At 47.0% G+C, this 22,709-nt stretch overlaps 1 protein-coding gene across 1 annotated transcript in view; it reads left to right on the top strand.

Moving 5' to 3' along the window:
- Nucleotides 1-2,074: 2,074 nt before the first annotated feature.
- Nucleotides 2,075-22,709, top strand: part of LOC308224536 (vascular endothelial growth factor receptor kdr-like) — a gene marked incomplete at both ends in the record, with an annotated part of 118,106 nt that continues 97,471 nt past the window's right edge. The window contains one exon of the mRNA XM_080624572.1: nucleotides 2,075-2,138. Within this exon, the coding sequence (XP_080480698.1) occupies nucleotides 2,075-2,138 (64 nt within the window). The remainder of the gene's footprint in view (nucleotides 2,139-22,709) is intronic.

Genomic DNA, 22,709 nt, shown 5'->3' with positions numbered 1-22,709 from the left:
TCACAGAACCATACTTATGTCTCACTTTGCTCTAATGCATTTTATAGCATACATTCTTGTTATAAGTATTAACAATTTAGAAGTGTATAATAGAGGCATTAAAAACCTCAGTTTCACTGGAACCCTTGATACACACACAGATGAGGTATAATCTTTCTCTTCTTTTGAAAACAAACTGAGCAAGAGTAACAAAACCATGCAAACAAACCCCACCATTCAGCCACTGGGACTGACAGTGCTTTACTGTAAGGTTTAATAGGTCATTTAACCCCTGTGTCTCATTTGTGGCATGACTGGGAATGACAACCTGTGTGAGCAGCCACAGAGCTTCCACCACTCTCATCAGCAGCACAGGGCAGTGGTTTGTGAGCCATATACCTGGTATGTGCACTGCAGCAGCACAGAATCAGTCCCTCCCCATCACACCTGAGTGCTGGCTGCATTTCCACAGGTGCCCCTTAAGTGCATCAGGACAACTCCCAGGGCACCTGGCACCAATCAAGCCCCGTTTATGACCCTCACAGCTGGGGCTGCTCTGGCCCAAGAGGCACTTATGGCTGGAGCAGCTCTGAACCAGGAAAAGACTGAGTTCTCCCAGGGTACAGGAGAAAGGGGGAGCATGTGTGTCCCCCTGCCAAAACCACACAGTCCCCACCAACACGGGAGTGCTCCCTTCTGCTGAAATCATGCAAAGGCATGGACAGGCTGGAAGCCTGCACACATGGGTGGATCTGTCGACACCCAAATGCATGGAGATAATGCTCAGGTGACACAGAAGCAGCTGCTGTGAGAGATGAGGGAGGCAGCTGTGCTATGTAACACCATCAGGGCTGCCTGAAATAGCCCGTTCAAACAAGAAACTTTCTTTGTGCTCCAAGAAAAAGAGATGCCCAATAGTGGCTGCCACAAAAAGTACAGGGAGGACAGAGGTGGCATTCCAGCAGGATACACTGAGTGGCATAAAGGGAATCACAAAGTGCTAACCAACCAGGGGAGGGGGCATAAAGACAGCGCTCCTGCAAGAGAGCCTGATTCTCAGGTGGTGTCCCTCTGCACTCCCCTTCCCCTGGAGCCCTGAGAGCCCCAGAGAGATGCCACCACCCTGGCTACCTTTGGGACAAGCAGGGGCAGGACGGGGGGAAGGTGTTGCCACCTGATGCTCACTCAGCTCCAGCTGTGCAGGGACAGGCAATGCAGGCAAGCAGCGGGGAACAACTCGGCTCGTTTCTTTGCCCCATCCCAGGCAGCAGCAACAGGAAATCCAGGAGCTCTGTGAAATGACAGGGAGGGAGGGTGAAGTCCCCTTGCCTCGGCTCGTGACGTCTCTCCTTCCTCCCTTTTTTTCTTTCCTGTCCCTATAAAGTACCTCGGAATCGCATCAAACTTCCCAGCAAAAGCAAACCGAGCCCAGCGGGGCGGGGGGAGGCAGAGGAGAACACCTTAGGTGGGCATTGGCCATGCCCAAGCCCCGCTGGCTGCCGCCTGCCAGCCCCGGGCGCTGCGGGGTGGCCCCCGGCAGGTAGCCAGGAAGGGGGACGTGGGGCTGCCTCTCGTCCTGAAGTGGAGAGCTCTGCTCTTACTGTGATCCCGGCGGCACCTGCACCTCGCTGGAGGCACACAGCGAAGGGAAGGCTCTGCGAAACTCCCAAACTCCAGGCAAAGGACAGCTCGGAGCAGCGGCTCGCTGGCTGCGGAAGGAAAGTTTGTGCCAAACTTTTGTGGTGCTTTTGCTCTGCTTTTTAACCCCTCGGGTTACTCAGGCTGTGCACCACTGCCGCTGGCACCCCGGACATAGAGAAGGAGGAATAAAGTTATTGTGAAAGGGGACAGAAAAGGGTAAAACCTGCACCTCGGGAAGAAAGGAAACGAAATCCGCAGCCCAAGGATGAAGCGGTGAATGGAAAGAACGATTTAACTGGAATCAACAAGTGGGAACTCTTGCACGCCTCGTCCTTCCCCTCCCTTCCCGCTCCAGCGCGCAGCCCTCCACTAACTTGTTGCTGGAAAAGAAAACTCGTCCCGGGTTGCGGAGCTTTCCTCCCGCGCCTTCAAGGGAATACCGCAGCCACCGGCGATGCTGCCCGGCCCGAGCGCCGCCCTGGCCGTCTGCGCCCTTCAGGGGCTGCTCCTGGTGCACGGTAAGACCCGTTCACACGGTGCTTTCGCGGTTACCTCGGCGGTGACGGGGCGCTCCCCGCCCGCCGCCGGCACCGGCGCGGCCGCCCCGCTCCGTACCTCAGGGCGAGTGGCGCGCGGTGGACGCTAGGAGGCGCTCAGGAGCGGCGGGCAGGCGCGGGACCGCGCCCGGCGGGAGCGCTGATGGGGATGGACCGGCTCCGGGAGCGATGGGGATGAGGTGATGGGGCTGTGCGGCTGCAGCCCTCGCAGGAAGCGCCCACCTTTGATAGCGCAGTGCCTAACTCACTCCTCATGCAGCTCTGTCCCCTCCTCGGCCCAGGCGCTGGGTCAGGTTCCCGGTTCTCCAGCGCTCCTTCACCCCACTCCAAGTGCGCTGTGTCCCCCCGGAGTTACTCCCGGGTTTATATCTGAAAAAGCCAAGAGGCAGGTTAATGAGATTTAGAAGAGCTTTTCCATCTGCCGTATGAGTTTTGATTATCTCATTAAGCGTACGGATTTTGCTGGATTACCACGCTATTCATTCAGGACACTGCACATGGTGTAAGAGAGATGGTCTGTTATTTACTGGGGAATTCCTTATGACAGTAATGGTTATTTCTTTTACATATATATATATATATAGCGAATGTATTTCACAGCACCAGACTCTGGCTTCTTTAGCATATTATAATCTTCTTGTGGTTTAATATCAAGAGGATAGCTTCTGGAAACACTGTGAAGCATCACTGTTCTTGAGTTTCTTGCATTCATTCAGGGATTTAACGTACTCCTTCTGCAGAAAGGAATTGATTTGCAAGCACTCGCCCTTCTGAATTCCACATATCCCCTACAGTACCTTCCTCACGGTTACCTACAGAATAAAGAGCTAAGCCTGAGGTTGTGCTCCAAAGGGCTCTCATCCAGATTAAAAACTGAAGTAGTAAACAGTATGGGTAGAAAGGAGCTGCTCTACCAAAACCCTGGTAGAGGCGCCTGAGCTAACCCAGAGGAGACATACCACAGACTCTCATACCACACTGTGCAGACACCGGTACCCACACCTTGAGCTGCACCTGGAGCAGTGCGGGAAGCCCGTGCAGCCCTCGGAGAATTCCCATGGCATGCTCCATCTGCTGACACGTGCACGAGCAGCCAGCTGCACGCTGCATTCGGTTCAATGTCAGAGTAGCCTGGAAAAGCTTTCCACAGAAAGCATATTACCAGAAAGCCAGTGTAAATTCCACAAAGGTGTAAATCACTGCATGGTCACTTTCATGGATCACAGAGAGATAATGACAAGGAAGCGGGAGAGAGGAGGAAAAGTGTCTTGCCACAAGTGTTCCTGAGGCTCTGGGATGAAGCAGAGCACAGTGCAGTTAGAGGAGCTGGGTGAAAAGCCTGGCTGGAGATGCTGCCCACATTCCAGGGCTGAGTTGGATCCTCACTTCCCAGGTTACTTTCCTAATAATTTTAGTCCTAATAATTTTGGAATTTGGTCCAGATTAATTTTCCTATCAGTGCCAGGCACAGAGAAGGCAATGTCTGCATCCTGTGACAAGGAAAGGAAGGCAAGCACATCGCTAGCTGTCCCTGTAGGCAAAGGCTGATGATGGATTTGGAAGCAGTATTATGGATGTCAGACCTTTGTCCATCATTAGGAAAAGATAATATGTTAGCATAGTCTCAGTGTGCCCTAATTAGGCTGGAAGCCAAAGTGAAACAGGGTCAGGAAGTCAGAGGATTCTGGATAGCTCTGATATTATTGAGGTATTAACTCCTCAGCCACCCTTCCCTCAAAGTTCATCTCCAGCAATGAATTCGGCTATACTCCGTTTGACCTCCCAAGGCACAGATCTGTTCTGCAGGCTGTAGGTTAATCCTGCTCCGAGATCTTTGTGGCCAAAATTAGGCACAGTTGCACTGAAGAGCCTGACTGATTCGAAGCCAAACAATTTCTTCTGCAATGCAGATAGAAGATTTTACAAGTGAAGGACACTCAGTACCTGAGATGCTGTGGGAGGGCAGTGAGATGCAGGGGATCCATCCCCTCTTAGGACCTTGCAGGTCCCCAAAACTCTCTCAGCTCAAACCAAACCTCAGCACAGGAGTCTGAGTGTCCTTTCCTTCTGTAGTAGCAGCTGATTGCAACCTCTGCGTCCTTATGTTCTGCATGCTGCTCAGCGGCTGGCCAAGGCTGCCTAGGTGCACCAGGGATGCCAGAGGACAGAAGTTAACCATAGCCTTCAAATTCACCCAGATCAAAGGATGGTCTCCTTTAGAGAACTCCTGACTCTGTGCTTTCAGTCCTTGTAGGTATTTATCAGGGTGAAGAGACCTGCAAATATTATCCCAATAATTTCCTGCCTTGATATAAAACACAGCTTCAAAATCTTTTATGTGCCTTTAAATTTACCAAGACAGTTCCGCAATTATCATTACATTTCCACTTTCTTTTTGCTTATGACACAGCTTATGTTACTCCTTAGAGTAACAGTTAGGATCTTTCTTCTCAGAACTTATGATGTAGTAATTACTGTGCAGCCAGCACATATTTTGGGTATGGAGTGAGTTGGTTAAAAAGCAGCCCTTTAAACAATGATCTGCAAAGACTTTTATGCTAGCAACACCTTGTATCTTGCATCAAAAATTTAGTATCTTTTACCCCCTGATATTATCATTAAGAAGATTTTAATATATGAGCAATCCAAATAACTTTTCAGGTGTTGGGGTAAACTCAGTAATTTCAGTGATTTAATACTGGAAAATGAACAAGATTAAAGAATAGAACTTAGGTCCTGCCTGATCCCTTTGAAATTAAAGCATGTTTTAAATTGACTTCTTCTTTCAGTTTCCAATCTCTTCTACAAATAGAGTAGAAAGGGCAGTTTGCCTTGCTATCATACACATTTCACTTATACCATGTATCAGTAACTGAGTCAAAAGCTTCAGGAGCTCCAGCTTTCCCAGTTTGCCAGCCGGGATGCTCTCTGTGCTATCGCAGGGCTGGAGGCTCAATCGGTGCTGGGAGGCTGAGGACTGGCGAGCTGACAATCCTGGCTGTCCATCGGTTCTAGCAAACCAGAAATGTGTCTCCTAATTGGTGTTATTCCTAAACATTTGCTTTACTGTGGGAAAACGGTATAAAAGCAGAGAAGCCTTTTTTTCAGGCTGTGATATATGAGCCTCCTGCCTGAAGCTGCCACATTGGAAACCGACTGGAAATCTCTGCACTAATTCATCCATTTAAGGCAAGGAAAAAAATGTCAAGTATTTCTGAATACTCCCTGACTTCTGAAAAACAGCATTGTACCCAAAAGAATACTGCGAATACAAACCAGGCTGTCTGGGGAAGGTTGCTGTTATAACAACTTACAGTATATTCTTTAAACAATATTTATCTGCTCACATTTCCCCATAGGTCTGCTAATACATATCTAAGTGAGAGCAACAGGGTGCATTTTGAGTTCTCTCTGTCCTTTCATACATTCTTTGAACTGTTCACTTGATGATGAATTATTTGCACAAAGCAATAGCTCAATCAACTCCAGTTTGAAGTCATGGATCGAGTTGGGCTGAATATATAATACTTCTGTAGGTTTATGCACAAGGGCAAAAGGTTTCAAGTCACAAGAGATTTCTCAGGTGCAGTCAGTGATAGATGGTCTGTTTTTCCTATGTTTGCCTTCCCAACTGACAATGTGGTTTGAAGGAGGCTGAAGATGCCCTATGCCAGGTATGTTCAGAGATGAAACACGTCTTTTGCTCCCAAAGATGTGCAAAGTGTATGCAGGAAGAGTCACTTGACCAGCAGCACAGGAGGGGATGAAGAGAAGCTGCTTTCAGTTTACACTGCAGAACAGCAACAGCAAGCTGCAGTTTTTAACACTACACAGGAGATTGCCAGAAGGCAGTGTCTGACTTTCAGGGTGAGCATGAGAAGGACACTGAAGCTCAGCCCTGCCTGCTTCGTTTGATATTTCCTCTGCTCAGCCTTGCTCCACCTTCCTTTTCTTCTCCTAACCGGCCTGATGCCACTGGAATGGGAATTACAAGTGGAAGTAATTAAAAGATGTTTGGAGTGTCTAACCAACTGCTAGGAACAAAATAGATGTGTCCCTAGTGTTTTCCTTCAGACACCAGCTCAGATGACTGACAGGATATGAAGGCTTCTGAGTGCTAATCAAGACATTCCTGTGCATCCAATCCTCACCTTCAGGCACAGCATCTAAGTGTAGTCAGTCACATCGACCAAAAAAGCTGGCTACCTAAATAAGCTGGCATGAAATGTGTGCAATAGAGAGCTGATCTCCTCACCAAGTTAGACACTTCTTTCATTTTCTTTTTAAGGCCACAGAGAAAATAGTAGAAGCTGCCCAAATCCCCCAGCCAAGGTTATTATCTGGAAATGGCATTTAATATTAGCACATGCTTGAAGTTTGCTCCAGGGAGCACAACTTCAGCAGCAGAGAGCTTGCAATCAGCAGCAGCAAGGCAAGATTAGAACAACTCATGTGAAGCAAGGTTTTCTGTATGGCAGGTGTGACCTTAGAGCCTCGTCCATGAGCTGCTCCCTCAAGTGGGGAAGGAGGAAGGCTCAGAGAAGATAGGGAGTGTGATCTCATGGGGCTGTGATGAGCAAAACTGATGGCTGCCCACCTTGTTCAGACGTGGGGAGCCCCAGCTCACCTGCAACCAGATACTGACATACATTCAGCACTGAACTAGGCACATCTTGTGGCTGCTTTTACCAGCTGATCCTATCTCCTGCATTTGCCAATAACTGGAATACAAAAAGGAGAGAATCTCTTGGATCAGTCTGGTCCCCACCTCACAGAGGTCAGTCTGGTGTGAGGGTGTGTTCCTTTGCCATAGCCAAGACAGGACTTGAAGCAGTGCAGCCATCACTGGCATTGCACCTCATGTACTCCAGGGGCTGTCTCAGCTCCCTGCTTTCAAAGGCTCTGGAAATGTAAGCAGTGAATTCACAGTCTAAGGGAGCTGAGCCCTGTGCAAATGTTGTTAACTTCTGCATTAGGCTGTTACTAACACTGTAATACAAGTATGCACTCTGATGAATAGTAAGTCTGCAGACTGCTTTAGGAGGCAGTCCAACACTCTCATCTCCAAGTCCTTGGATTACTCTGTCTGTGCAGCACATACTTTTTGTCCCCACTACAATCCTACATCCCTCTCCTGCTCTCCTCCCCTTTCCTGGATGTCTCCTAAACTCCCCTCAGGCCTTGGGATTCCTTGAATTTTTACATTAGAAGAAGCCAAGAGGAATTCCTTAGCCCCTGCACAAGAGAGGTCTGCTCAGTCTCTTTTCCCTGTACCCAAATGATTTTGTCCTTTACAATTGTGCCTGATATGGCAAACCAAAGTGGGACTGCCTGAGATCTGCAGCTGAATCTCTTGTTTGCTGCCAGCAGATGCACCAAGTGTTCCTGCTGTACTGGATTTCACAAGAAGCAGTTCTGCAAGCCCTCCTCCCCAGTGTCTAGAAATGCAGAAGGAGCCACAGCTCATGTATGGGGGGTGTGTGACCAGTGGTCAGGGCTCTTGCTGTGGCTCTAAGCAGTAAAGCTTTTAGCACTGAGCAAGGGAAGAACCTCATCTAACCCTCTGAATGATGAAAGGCTGAACAAGGCAGTTTTCCTTTGTGCCCTGTCGGGAATGGTAAAAGCATATGGCCCTCAAGATTTCAGCATTCAGCCAAAAACTACACTCAGGCCCAGAATGTAAAGGAAATATATGGACCAGCCTTCTATTTTCAGATCACTTGCCTTTGTCTTCTGCATTTCCACATAGGTTTCCTTAGATCTTCCTGTGTTTTTCTGAACTGTGGGAACATGATTGCCAAGGAAGTAGAGAGGGGAGTTTGCAGCCCTGCTGGGATTGTTCTTGATTTGAGGGTCAAGGAAGCTTGACCTCCTCATTACCTGTTCCATTTTTTACAACATCACCACGAATCTAAACCACCTCAGCCAAAATGTTTGCTTCCTTAGAGCCCACAGCTCACAGGCTGCACACCTTGGATTCTTCCTACAGATACACTGGGGTCAGCTTGCAGGAAAAGCACCAACCACCATGGGGCTACTTTGCCTGCTCCTCTACAGCTGTGAGTAAACCAGGACTGCTCATAGGGACACACCACACAAATACACGTTGTAAAGCATTCATCCTGTTTGCTGTTAACTTGTATCTCATTAACTAAAATCAGTGCTGAATACAATGATTCAGGAGTTAAAGCAATTTCCTCCCCATCCTCAGAAGCCTGCAGTGAGTGATGTGAGTGGGGGGCCTCCCAGAACCCCAGTTCCCATCCTCAGTTCCCTCACTTTGGCCTTTGTAGCCATAACCATCATCACTCAAACTGATACCGAGCCTGGACTTCCCAGCCTTTTGGGTTGGGTTGTGCAGGGGTCAGTGTTTCAGACCTTCAGTGTGCAGATACCTACTACAGGGTGTGCTCCACGCAGGAGTTACAAAAGCTGTTTTTCCCCTCTGCTGCTTCACTTGCTCTTCCAGCTGCCTGAAGCCAGCTCCCTGCAGAGCCATCCCACATGTCCACACAGGAGCGTTTGGAAGCCCTTCGTGTGGGCAATCCTAATTACAATACGCCTCCATACAGGAAATGGCTGTTGAAAGAGATTGCCCAGAGCCCCTAACAGGAAAACTGTGTTTGAAAGGAGGGAAGTAAAGCACTGTGGATTATCAGTTGCAAACCTCAATCTCTGTCTTTCCTTGCAGACACAAATAAATCCCCCAGGTGCCTTCTTGTCCAGCATTGGGGCACTGAGTACATCCCCATCTCCCCTCAGGGAAGGGTACCCCCTCCATTCACTGCTCCTCCACTCTGAATTGATACCATAGTTGCTAAAGAGCTTCATGAGCATTCACTCCTTAAAAGCACAGGTACCGCTTTGCTCCTTAATCCATCAGGAACATCAGAAGAAATAATAATGTAGAGCCTAGGTATGGAGGGAAATGCTTTTCCCAGATCTCCTTCTGGATGCATATGAGGCAAGGAAGTGGCATCAGCTCTCGCTGCATGACACAGTGGGATGGAGCTGCACAACAAATCTGGCGAGTTTAAAGGGTTTTGTGTTACATTCACTGGAATCATTCTTTAATTGTAAACAATGATGTCACCCTGAGAACCTTTTAAACACAGTTTAAGCTCTGACATGGTGTGAAGCAGCATCAGCTAACCTTTTGGCCGGCCTCCTTCTTTTCTCTATGCATGGATGATGTCTGGATTACTTTCATTTCATGCTCCTGCACTTGGGACAAGCTTTCCTCTCAGTTACACAGGTTTAAAGCTGTCGCTTGGCTGAAGACAACAGCCTTTGAATTTCCCTTTGTGTGACAGAACATTTAGTTTATTATGGTTCTTGACACGTTTTGTGGTAGAATGAGAGTGAGAAAAGCAGTGCCTGAAAGCTGCTCTGTCGCTGCATGCTTTAGGAAGGTAGAGATTTTCGTCATCTTGCTGGAAAATCCGCATTTGTTTTAGAAGTGACAACTCACTGTGAGAACACAAAGTAACCTGCTTACGTTCCTGTGCTGAAGGAAAGCCAGTGTAGGCAAGAGAACAGGGCTTGGTCCAATAGGAATTACCTGAGAGAGTGATTAATCCCCAGAACCCTATGTCAGCAAGAGAGGAGCATGGGATGGGGAGGAGTTCCCCGGGGCAGAGCCTCCCCTGGCAATGATCTCGGTGCAGTCAGACCATCTCACCTTGCCAGAGTTGGGTGTTTCTCACAGCTCAGTGATGACTTCTCCAAGTATAATGATACCACAGGCTCTGGGAAAGTAAGACCCAGTTGTTACAGTGAAGCTACTAATAATCCTGTTAACAGTTTTATTACTTAATCGACTTAAACATCAGGTTCTGACTTAGTCCAGGCAGGAGATAAGCCAAGTCTTCATTGTGATGTATTGATAGGTTTGGAGCTGCTGTGGGGTTTCTAGGCTGTGCTCCCATTTGGACTGTTCTCTCAAGTTGCTTCATCCTCTGGGTCAATTTGGGCAATATAACCCTGCCCTGATGAGAGAGAAGTGTGGCTCAAACTAAAGACCCAGTAGGACATGACTGTTGAGATGAAGGAACAAGGTGAATTCAGGAAGGCGTCAGGCTGCTGAGCAGCAGATGTCAAAGGTTCCCCCCAGATTGCTCCAGACAGTGTTGCATCCTGCAGGAAACCTTGTCATTAAATTTGAGGGAGGATATACATAGGGCTGATTTCTTCTTAGGATTATGGAGCCAGGGGATTGTTCTGATCTATAGACTTCTCAATCAGAAGGACCGGTAGAGGTGGCCGTTTATATGCCCTGGCTTATTTCAGAAGAGTATTGTTAGACTGGGAAGAGGAGTTACAAAGACCCCCAAGAGAAAGTTGGGGTTTCACAGGATATTAATTGGACTGTGATCTTTATATAAAGGATAAAAGATTTGGTACAAATTACCCCTGTACTTTACCTGCTTTTACTGCTGTTTGCTTTGCATTTGAAATGTTATGTTCAAACCTACATGGTGAAATGCCATGATTAATTTAATAAATCATGAAGTAGATTGCCTTCTTCTGGTTGCTGAAGTTGATATCTATTTAATTTGTACATAACTGTGGTTCTTATATTGTTATTAAAAATAAATGACTAACCTCCTTTCCTAATGCACTTTCCTGCATGTCAGAGCTGGTACAATGTCATCTAGGGCAGGCATCCACAAACAGGCACCATGACATCCTGCAAGTCTGTGAGCGTAGACTAATGCTTCCAAGAGAAAGGCTCTACTTTTCCCCACCCAGCCATATGTGCACAATTTGGTTTAACCTTCTTCATGACAGTACCTTCAGCTTTCTGGAGAGTTTCTTACAGAAGGACAAAAGGAGAGGAAAGGAGATGGTTTAGTCTGAGTATAAATTTCCTGTGTCCTGCACTTGGGAGAAAATCAGGACAGGAAAGCTGAAAAGTCTGTGCTCCGAGTGGGATCAGTGGGAAAGCTAAAATGGAGCTAGTTTTGATTTCCATGGAGTGGACTTTGCAGAGCTGCATTCAAGCTCTTCCACTGTACACTATCACAGCGTCACTCTAATTTAAAATATTAATCTAGACTGTTAAATACTACATGGATGTGTGGCCTGGCACTAAGCAGTGCAACTGTGACGTTCTGCCTTTGTGACCAGGTAGGATCAGTTTGGCCAGAAGTATGAGACACAAAGCTGAAAGCATAAATCTCTTACCAGCATAAATCAGATCCATTTGCAAACACAGCTGGATCTGAAGGACCAGGGTCTGAAGGCCTCGCATCGCCTGTGCAGTACTGCAGTATGTCCTTTAGGGGCTGGTTTGCTGCATTAAAACAGCCACTACAGATGTGCAGAGAGGGCATAAAGGGATGTGCGTTCAAATACCAGCAGGGCTGTCACTACTTCTCCTCCAGTGGTTGCCTCTTTCCTGGTCACACCTAGTGCGACCACACCTTGTAAGTGATAAGGTACAAATCACGTTGTGAACGACCTTTTCCGGAACAAAAGACCAGGTGTACTCTTGAATCAGCCCAGTGCTGGACAATCTGCAGGAGGGAAATACTGAAGGCTTTATTCTGCATCTCTGGGATTGCTATTACAGGTTCCGGACATCTCTGACACAGGAGTTAAACTCTTCCTCTGTATTTTCTTCGCATCCTTGGAGCAACAGTGGTAGTTAATATTGATCATTAAAGCCATCACCATTATGGCTCAGGATAAACACCCTGATGAATCAGGTAGTTAATGCTGTGCACAGCCATTGTTTTGGGCTGCTGATTCTTTAATTCCCAGACCGACCAATACATCTGGTCTTGTTTGGTGTCACCACGCACAGTCTCCTCAAATTTAGAGCTAGGTTAACCAGACTTGAAATGGGATAGTAAAAGGCATTAAAGAGCATCATTAGGAGAGCCCAGAACAGCCTAAGTCCCATAGTTAACTTTCCTTCTTATCGGGAAAGACATTTCTGGTTATCTTGGTTGTGGGCTTGACATCTGCTGTAGTGAAAGCAAAGCAGTGACACTTGGGCATGGTGGGATCCCTTACCCTGATCTTGCAGTGTATATGATAAAGGAATTGAGAGGAATTCCCAGCACACATAGGGCAAAGGTCTCTCGTGCTCCTTCATTTAATGGTCGAAGCTTTGCTTTTAGTGTATTGTATTGCCAGCCTTTGAAAGGCTGTAGTTTTGTTTTGATTCTATATTGTTCTAAGTTAAATAGTAGGAAAAGAGAAATCTCTGCCACCATAACATTCTTATAGGTCTATTCATTATAGATCCCAAGAGGAAACTGAGAGTTCCCCTGGACAATGGCCTGATATACAAACGAGCATACATTAACTTTCTGTGGTTGTATAGTTCATTTGGGCTGCATTTCCTTTCCATTCTTAGGAACATGAATTCAGGCATCATTTGGTTTGATGTCTTCCTCTGCCTTGAACTGCTCTCTCGTTAGACATGCTGCACGTCGAGCAGCCTCTCTTTGAGCCCTGAAGTGAAGGTGCTTCAGCAGAGGTGATGATGCACTTAGGGATGTGTTTGGAGTTAGTGGTAGGGGCAGGACCCAAGGAGCCGAGGCCAGGTCTGTGGGGTGTCCTCTCAGCTGGATGGGGGTTGCTGGGGCAGCTGCTGTCCAGATGCTGTGCTCCAAAGCAGCAAGGACATCAGGTGGGTTGGACATAAGCCATGATGTTTAAGTAACTCAACTTCAGTCCCTTTTCCTTTGACAAACAACTTAGGGAGCTGGCTTGGGGCACATCTGCAATGGCTTTGGCAGCAGCAACTCCAGAAGAGGGGCTGCAGCAGGGTATGATACAGGAACACCCCTAATCTCTGTATAGGGAATGGCTGATGCAATTACAGCTGTGTTCACTCCACTGATTAACATGGACACTTTGCTCAGGACAACAGCTCAGCTGCTGCATGACCTGCACTCTTCAGTTTGTAGGTACCCATTCAGGTCTCCAGGCTTTGGGCACTTTGGCATTGCATTCCTCTCTGCAGTGCAGGTGTTTTCTGCTTTTGTGCCTCTCTGCTCCTCCTCTGTAAATCAGAGAGACTACCACTTCCTTCCTCCCTGGAGGGATGGGGTGATAGATGGTTTGAAAAGAAGCAGGAGCTCAGGAACTGCAGCAGATTTGCTTCATCCTTCACTTCCACCACCAGGGAAAAAGCCACTTGAAGTTATATGGAGGCATTTAAGGTTGCAAGCATCAGGACTGGGATACCGTGATAGGCATGGCCTGAACTGTCAAAAATGAATCTCTCCTGCTCCCCAGACAGACTGCTATAGAATCTGGGTTTGGCTGTTGCTCTTTTGCCCTGACATGTCACACTCTCACTCACTTTGCATGGGAACAGAGCCAAGCAGATGAAAAAGATTAAAGACTAAATCAGTCATTGTTACCCAGCCTTCTGTAAACAGCCCTGCACAGTCTGCACAGTGACGCCTGCTCCCCACACACTGCCTCTCCCATCCAAAAGGTGTGTCCTGTCCTACAGACTGCTGCCTGCTCTGGCTGGCTCCCAGGGCCTGCTCACATGGCTGGTACCACCAGTGAGGCTCAGGGCTTGCAAGGCTGCAGTTTTGCTTTCATTTCGTTTAATGCAGCAGATCCCTCAGTCTCTAAGCCCACACAGATGCAGCAGGTTGCTACTTCCCTCTGAGGAATAAAGCAGCATGCATACACACACATGCATAGGTGCAAGTGGATGCACCATCACTCCAACTGCAGCTGTATTTCAAAAAGCCTCTTGGTTTACATTCTGACTCTGTCTCCTGGCACAGACAAATTTGCAAAGCTAATTTTCAGCTCCTGTTTAATGGATTCCCCTGCTGAGTGTCTGTTACAGTTAAAGGATTCCAGATTGAGAGTTTGTTCTCATCTCCCCTGTGCACATCTATGTCGGAGGTACTTCTTGGAGAGCTGGTTAATGAGCCTGGAGTGCGACTGAGTGTTTGTGCTGAGGTTCAGGAGGAGTTTCCCCTCCTCCTTGGCTGAAGGCAGCCCTCACACCCTTATAGCTCATTTGTTTTTTCACTGCTTTCACCCCAGTAGAGATAAGGTGATTACAGATATCAGACTGCACAAGGGAATATTGCATTTAGCAAAGTTGAGAAGCAAAAGGAGAAACCCCCCTCACGAGGAGCTCACTTTTGGGGAGGAGGAAAGAGCTGCAGTTGAGCAGCAAGGTTCAAAATACACTGCTGTACTCTATTGCTTCCTTGCCCCCTGTGCCTGCCCCTCTGGCCATCCTCAGAGGAGAGGGCACCACTGTCCACACCAGACAGTCACTAGTGCCAGCTCCCTCCCGCTCCTGCAGAACCAAAGAGCCTTTCCCTGGATGACCCTGCAGCTCAGCACAGAACTCGGAGCCAATTTACTTGAGCTCTAATTCCTGCTGTGCTGCAGGCTTCCTGTATGACCTTAGGTAAGATACTTATCTTATCTGTCTTCACTTTCCAGCAGCAGTATATAATAGCAATTACTTACCAACCTGACAAACATGTTGCAAGGTTAAATCCCTTTGTAAGCCATCTTGCAACTAATCTTAGAAATGCAGACTGTTACGATTATTACCATCATTATTGTTATTGCTGTTTTGGTACTGTCCTTTCTCAGCCATGGATGTTTTGGTATGACATCTGCACCTCCCCAAACCTACAGCTAAGGTTTAAGTATCAGTTTCCACAAAAGATCTTCACCCCCAAAGGCCCTTAGAGGGTAGGCACAGCCATGCAGAAAACAGAGTATGAGTGAGACACACACATACAAACAAGATAACCCATTTCACGCATCTCTTCTCATACCTGGACACCAAACCTTGAGGTTTAAATAAATTAAAATAATACTTATTTTAATATTTGTTAAAGGACAAAAAGAGACACTGTTCCTCTTTGGAAAGCATTCTGGTCTTCCCAAGCAGCTGACCAGACAGATCTTTAAGTATTTAAGTAGACATCTCTGTCTCCAGCAGGCACAAAGACACCTGTGCTGGGGCATATTGGCAGGACAAAAGGAGTCTGGGGCATCAGGGTTGGACCTGGGCATGGTGCAGGGTTAAGCATATGGTTAGGATAGGGGTTAGGATTAGGAGAGAGAAACTCTCAAGGATTAGGATCAATGTGTGCTGGCCATGCCTAGCTGCTGAGGGAGAAGTCTGCCCCACAGAATGACTATCAGACACCTCTCAGTGCCAAAGACCAGGGATCAGATAGGTTTGTTTACCATCATCATGAATTCTGAATGCTACTTACCCTGTAGCAAAGTACATTGTGAAGCCAGCCTGGAAAGGCTTCTGAACATGTAGCACTCATTCAGCCACTGCTTTGGATATACACGACCAATAATCTGTCTCTTTTCAGGTGTAGTTAAGCCATCTAAAAAGGATCAAATGATGGAAGAGTTAGGAAGCTGATCCTGACATCAGGGCTAAGCCAGAATTACAATTGCTTCATCTCTTACGGAGTGGTTTCTCTCACTTAAAAGAGATCAACATAAATGAGTTTTCACTGGAATATGCTTTCCTGGCATTTAAATTAAGATGAAAATATATAGGTAAACCAAAATACCTGGGCACTATCAATTTTCATGGCTATTACTCTATTTGTCAGCTGGGGCAATCCATGTGCTGTGTGAACTGCAGTGCTAAGGGTACGGTATCTTTGTGCTTGAGAGGAACATATTCCCAAGCATGTTGTCTTTGGCATGGCCAATATTTGATCTGCCAGAGCCAACATTAATGAAAAATTCCTGAAAAATTCCACATTTCAACACAGCCCCACTCTGATGGGAATAACAATCTCTCCTGACCTCGTTCAAAAGCAGATAGCAAGCAGGATACAAAGGAGGGAGGGATTCCTGAACCCTGCTAACCAGGACTTTGGGTGCTTTGTGCTATGTTTGTGATGCCTGCCTGCCTTTGTAAGGGCTATCAGCAGTCGGGTTGTGTACTCTCCATAGTACTTGCATCCAAAATCAGCATTCCTTGGAATACACATGCATGCAGTCAGAAACACTGAGCTGGCGAAAGGAAGAACTGCCTCTAGTTTTGTTGCACAACAGTCTCATCTCTTTGAAACAGTGATGCAGTAACTGTATAATGGCAATGTATCTGTATGGAACTGAGTTTCCCTACTGGGACAATAACTGATTTAAGTCATGAGTCTTTTTGACACGGGGAGGGGTAAGAATATTTGTGATCATTACAGTCAACATTAGCCTGGATGATTTATAATATTTGGGCTTCTCTCCTCATTGCATTGGACAGTCTGGAAAACTAAACCAGTGGAGATGAGAAATAAAAGCCCAGTCACGAATAAGGTGGCCTTAAATCACTGTCACTGACTGCAAAGTGACAGAGCAGGGACATTTAAGGGACTAAGTTCACTCTGATTTGCGTGAATCGCATTCACACAGCTTGGCATTTCCCTTAGGAGTTCAGAGCATCCTGTACTTGTGTTGGAAGCAGGATAGCAGTAGAGGCTGACTGGCCTGTGGGCTGTGCCACAATGAAATCACTGACTTTGTGTTATATGCAGACATTGTGAACCAGAACACATAAGGCAATGGAAAATCAAGACTTACAACTAACAGGCATCCAAAGTCAGCTTATTACACACAGCCCCACACCTGACAAAGGGCAGGGCGAGCACTTGAATTTATTCCCCCCTGTTGTCAGTCTATGACAGCATCTACTATCAACAACTGTCTGTCATGCCCCAGAGACAGAGCATGCCTGACAGTGCTCAGATAAGAGCAGGTGCTGATTTGATGCTGTGATCCAGCACACAGACACAATGCTGTGGAAATGCTCCGCTTTCAGCCCCTGGAAGAACTTCTTTTGCCAAATTCTCCCCTCCTTTGGAGACTTTCTAAACGGCAGATGCAAGAGCACACGATGTTCCTCCTGCATAGATGGGATCTCTGATGTGCTCATGCTCTGAGCTGCTACCTTTATTTCAGTGTTAAGGGGATGCAAAGGAAGGGACAGGTTTGTGCCAATCACAGACTTGCCTAAATATTTATCTCTGCTAAAAACAGTTTAGTTTCTGGATTTAGCCCAGGGTTGATTCTGATGAGAGACATCACACACAATACACATGAATCAGGAACAGCACATCTGGCATTGCCTGTATGCTGGAGGAATATAAATAAAGGAGCCAGTAAACTCCAGCTGGCGAGTTATTTGTACCGCAACAAGGCTGTCAGCTTTCTAATCCCACCACCCAGAGAAAAGAGGGTGCCATGAATCACTTGGAGCTGCTCTGTGGTCCCCCCTCCTTGGCATGTGGCGTTCTTTTTGCATGAGAGGACTCAATAGTGAAGGGCCATAACCCCTTTCTGGAGCCTGGTTTGCCAGAGCAGCGAGCCAGGCCAGCAGTGCTGCCAACATTTAGAACGTTTCTGCACCACGATGATATCTTATTTTTGGAAGTATCTGACACAAATGTTCTTTTCCTGGAAAGATTCCTCCTCCTGCCCGCCTCCCCCGCCTCCCACACACTGCTGGGGCCAATATTTCTGTTGCAACTTTCTTGCTCCCAGTCGTTTCCTACAATAGATTCCCTCCCTTCTCTCCTGGAGCTGATGGTCCAGGTAGCACCCTGCACTGTTCTGCTGGCTTCAAGGAGGTAAAATCAGCGCTTGATGTAGCTGCCCATGGAGAGGCACCTTGGGATGCTGGTGGGCAACCCTGGAGGATTCTGGCTCATGCTATGGAAGGGCACAAGCATCATGGAGATGCTCTGTATGTGCCAGCCCTGGGAGGGTGTCTCAGAGAGACACAGGAGCCCCTAATCTTCTCCATAGTGTGAACAGAACACATTACAGTGCTGCAAGGCCTGGTGGGTGCAGGGAACATCGGAGCTCCAGATCCATGTGCATGGGGACACTTAAGTACATGCTGCCTCTCCCTCCTTTCCAACCCCTCATCCAAGGGGAGCACTGTCCTCAGAATTGATAGTGTCCATTACTGTCTTTAACTCCATTGCTCTGCAAACTGATGACAACCTTTAGTTGGGCAGAATTTGGCACGGAGACACGAACGGAAGCCTTGGACCTGGGGGTTACACACACTGCAGTGCCCAAAGAGCCACTTTAAACATCATCATGCAGAGCAGCCGTGGAGGGACATTTATCACATTACTTCCCTGATTAGCCAGGAACACCAATTTTAGGTACTGTAAAAACAGTGAAGGTCAAATTTACTATGGAGGGCAAAGCCCAGTGATTCATTTTTCCTTATTCCTTATAGTCCCTTTTCACCTTGAAGAACAAAAGGGCCTAAAGTCAGAGAACGTTTGTTCTTGAGTCTTGCCAAAGCCTCTTTGGCTTTTTTTAATAAACCATCATTAAAATCTGGGCCCACTGCCTTGACAAAAGAAAAGAATAGATTTGTGTACACTTAAGAAACGGGAAAGGGCCTGTGCGCCAGGCCTAGTCACAGATAAAGGAATTCCGGACATTATTCCTTGTGCTCCTAGGGGTTGTGACATGGGATTTCCTTTCAAAGCGGTAAATAGCCCCACAGTTGTTGTAGGACAGGGTGGGGTGATGGCTGCGTTCTTTAAAAGCAGGAGAGATGAAAGCACATCATGAGAAGGAAGCCAGGCTGGGTACAATGAACCCCTGTGAGCAGGGTGAGGGGGCACCTTCACCCCACCCACAGCACCAGCTCAAAGCTTTGCCCTCATGAGCTTCCCATGGTTTCCAGGTGCCACCAGCTGATCTCTGCCTTGGGAGCAGCAGCTCACGTCATGGGGAAAGAGATTTAATGCCTAAGAGGGAGCCAAGATCTAGGGGCTTGTCAGCACCTTACGTGTTCCTCCTGGATCTGCAGGAGAGTGATGGAACTGGTGGGGAAACAGGATTATCTGAGGGTAACTCCTGATGTTTCCTGCCAGCTCTCAAAGCCAGGCAGCTGCTCACTGTGCACTGTGGGACATGGACTGCTCGTCCTGGCCATGGGGTGGGAACAGAGAGGGTGACAGGGTGGGAGCTGTGAGCTTCAGGAGGAGCCTCACTGTGTTTTGAATTAGAGTTGAGGTCTTTTGTAATGCAAAGCACCTTTCTCCTTTGCTGAATTCTGCACAGGACTGGGGTGAGCAGTCTTTTCTTTTAAAAAGTGCTAAAGCTGCAGATTTTATCCTTTTCCATTTTAAATAGAAAATCATCCAATTTTGCACTTGGATTACTTCTGCTGGACTCTGCACTGAGGACTCACCAAAGCGCACTGAGTTTGCAGTGTTGGGTGAAGTTGGAGGGGAAGGAACGTGACTCGCTGGGTGAGGGAGAAAAGAACATCAAGCTGACTTTATATTTGGATCCAAATACAAAACCATTTCCTTTCATCCCTCTTCCTGTGGCTGTCCTGGGGGTCAGCAGAGACTGCAGATCCTAAACCTTACTGTTAAAGCAGGGCTTGATGAGAAGGGGAAAGAAGATTTGCATGATACTATTCTCCAAATCCTCAGGATTCAGGTCTCCAATAATAAATGTTCACTTAAGGAATCATCAGTGGAACAGATAAATTAGCATATTGCAGAAGTTTGCAGGTGGAAGAGTCCTACGTGAGCCTTCTTCCTGCCTCCTGTTTTATTGCTAGATATCTGAGTTACAGCTCCATAATCCTTCTACCATGTAACAACACACCCACAGATGTGTTTTCCCTTTAAACTACAATGAGAGGATAGGGAAGTACATGATAAAATTGTAAAATCCAGCTTGGAAACTTCATACAAAGTGGGAACGTCCAAGAAGTTGAACTGCTGCTTCCAGTGGAAGAGTCAGTTTGGATCTGCTGGGAAGGTTCTTATTCCACTAGTGAATAAGACACATGGGAAGGGTGAGAGATCGAAGTCACAGTTGCATTCAGTCCCTACTGCAACTCACTGGCTTAACAGATCGTGTCAGGAGGGTCCAAGTCCATGCAGGACACACAGAGGATTCTAACCAAGTTCAGAACTGGAGACTTCAAAGGAAAAATGACAACTTTTCCTTCTTTCTCTTTGCCTCCTTCCTAACATCCCCCATTTTTCTGAGAACCAGGGAAAAGAGAAAGTTCCTTGTTCACTGCAGCAATACAATAACTCTCCGGAATAACTGTGCGGCTGGTCTGAGCTCAGTGAATCATACAGAGAACTACTCAATCAGTAAAGAGGCCACGCTGAGCACTGCTCACTTACCACCATTCCAGGCTGCACAGGCGATGCTGCTGCCCTGTGTATCTGAGGAGATCAGGAGAAAAGCTGCCGGTGAACAGCAGTAAAACTGATCTAAATCAGGCCCTGGGATTGCACCTGTGCCATGGGGGCATGGGGCTGTGTGGCAGTCACACATCAGGAGAGTATCACTGCACTTGCATGACTTGGATCATGTTTTCCAAGCCCCATCACAGACTGTTGCATCATGCTTTTTTGATATCCTGGTACAATCACATCAAACCCCTTAAGATTAAGATTGCTCCGTCTCCCACAGTGTTCAAGGCCAGGTTGGATGGGGCTTGGAGCAACCTGGTCTAGTGGAAGGTGTCCCTGCCAGGACAGGGGGTTGGAACTGGATGAGCTTTAAGGTCCCTCCAACCCAAACCATTCTGTGACTCTAAGATAAACTCTATTTTCATGGCCAAAGGCAAAACAAACAAAACTCTCTGAAAAGTGAACACAGAGAACCCTTTAGAAGGGTTTTTAAAAAGCCAAACACATCTAATACTTGGTTTAGGGGCTTGTAATTCCAAAATAGCTCTAATACATGCTGAATACCAAAACTGATTCTCTGTCCTTCTTCCCAGCAGGGATGTGAGCTCATGAGAGTTTGTTCCCTCACAGTGGAAACTGCTCCTGAATTACGGTGCCATTTCCCAGTGTGATGATATCTATCTAGCACTGCAAGGTGCAGTCAGCCCGGGCTCAGAGGACTATTCCCACTGGAGAAATGTCCCTATCAACTCACCAGCTCTTGTGAAGAAGCAGTGCAGGATTAGTGCTCGACATGCAGCTCTTGTTACTCTCAAACAACGTTCTTTTTTCCTCCCAAAGCTGCTTCTATCCTATGACCTCGCACTGCAGCCCAAACGAAATGCCTCACAATTTTCCTAAATACTATCTTTATTCTTATGGCTCCTGTATGAACCACTGCTATGCAGTTAATGCTTTGCAGTTCTTTCTACCCTAAGACCTTTCAGCCAAGGGTTTACAATTTGGCATCTGAGGTCTCAGCCTGAAAATTCATCTTTGTTTTTGTACTCTCCCCAAGAGTCTGTTTTAAATTGATACAAACATTTCGATAGCTTAAGAGTGCAACAGAATGGTCAGATTCCCTTTCCAGCTGGAAAACAAGCGTGTTTCTCCAAGTCAAAGTCTGCCATGTGGCTGGCTGGACTAGTGGCTGGTCTCGGCTTGGCCATGCAGATCCAGGCATCTGTGTAGCCTTATGGCACATCCAGAGGAAAATAAACCCCACCTTTAGTTGTCTGTGCAATACTTGCCTTTTCAATGCATCTGTTTCTCTGCAGTGGTGCTTCTTCCCCCTCTTCCCCTGATATTCGCCATGCACAAATACCACCATACTCAGCAAGAGGCCCTAGGAACCTGCCGCTTTTCTTCAGCATGTGATGAAATCCCTCAGTGACACAGTTCACATCTGCCAGACCAAAATGCTGTACTAAAAACTACACTGACTGATCATGACAAGAGGGAGCAGAGCCCTGGAAGAAGCAAGCAGGAGGCCAGCAAATGCTTGCTCTACCTTGATAAGCTGTTGGCTCATTCTGCAGTGCCTCAGATCTGGATTTCATTACTGGGATTAGTTCTCTGAAATCTTAGGGCAGCAGATCCAGGCTGTGTGTGTGGAGTCAGGATGGGAAGGGACCTCATTAATTGCCTGTATGATTTGCATTATTCTTTCATCTCCTGCCTTAGTACTTTCCTCCTCCTGAATTCAAACAGGGTCATTTTTCTTTCTTAGTGACATAAAGTTTTCACTTGCTTTCATTCAGCACTCACTTAACTTTCACGATTCTCTTTTCTCTTAGTCATGTTCATACAGTTCTGTATTTCTTACTAGGGCTTCTGTTACAAGAGGGAGTCAAGAGAATGCTCCAAACCCAGGAGCTGCTTTCCTTGTGTAATTACTCTTCGAGTCATATTTAGTGATTTGTTAACTATCCAGCACAATAATCTTACTGTTCAAAGGGCAACTGCATGTTTTGCTGTCTATAGGAACTGCAATAAACTCTTGGGCTGAAGAGGTGAGCTATTTAGGGAAAGAAAACAGCAGTGAGCTTTTCAAACAGGGCTCTGCTCTGCTTGAAATCAACCGTGAAACCAGAACGGTCTCATTCTCCCTACCAGATGACACTGTGGCACAACTCTGCATAGAAAGTAGCCAGGTTAGATGCAGTTTTCTGGGAAAGGTTATCCAGCCAGGATGGTATTTCTGGTCATAACCCTACAATGCCATGATCTTGTCACTGAGCTGCATGCGTAGGATGCTGGAGACACCACGTTCCTTGGTGGAATCAAGCCTGTAAATCTGTGTCTCCCACTAATGGGGGCT

Source organism: Psittacula echo, assembly GCF_963264785.1.
Source record: "Psittacula echo genome assembly, chromosome: 8".
Lineage (NCBI taxonomy): Eukaryota > Metazoa > Chordata > Aves > Psittaciformes > Psittacidae > Psittacula > Psittacula echo.
Note: the sequence above shows the minus strand (reverse complement) of the source record. Positions and strands in the feature narration are given on the sequence as shown.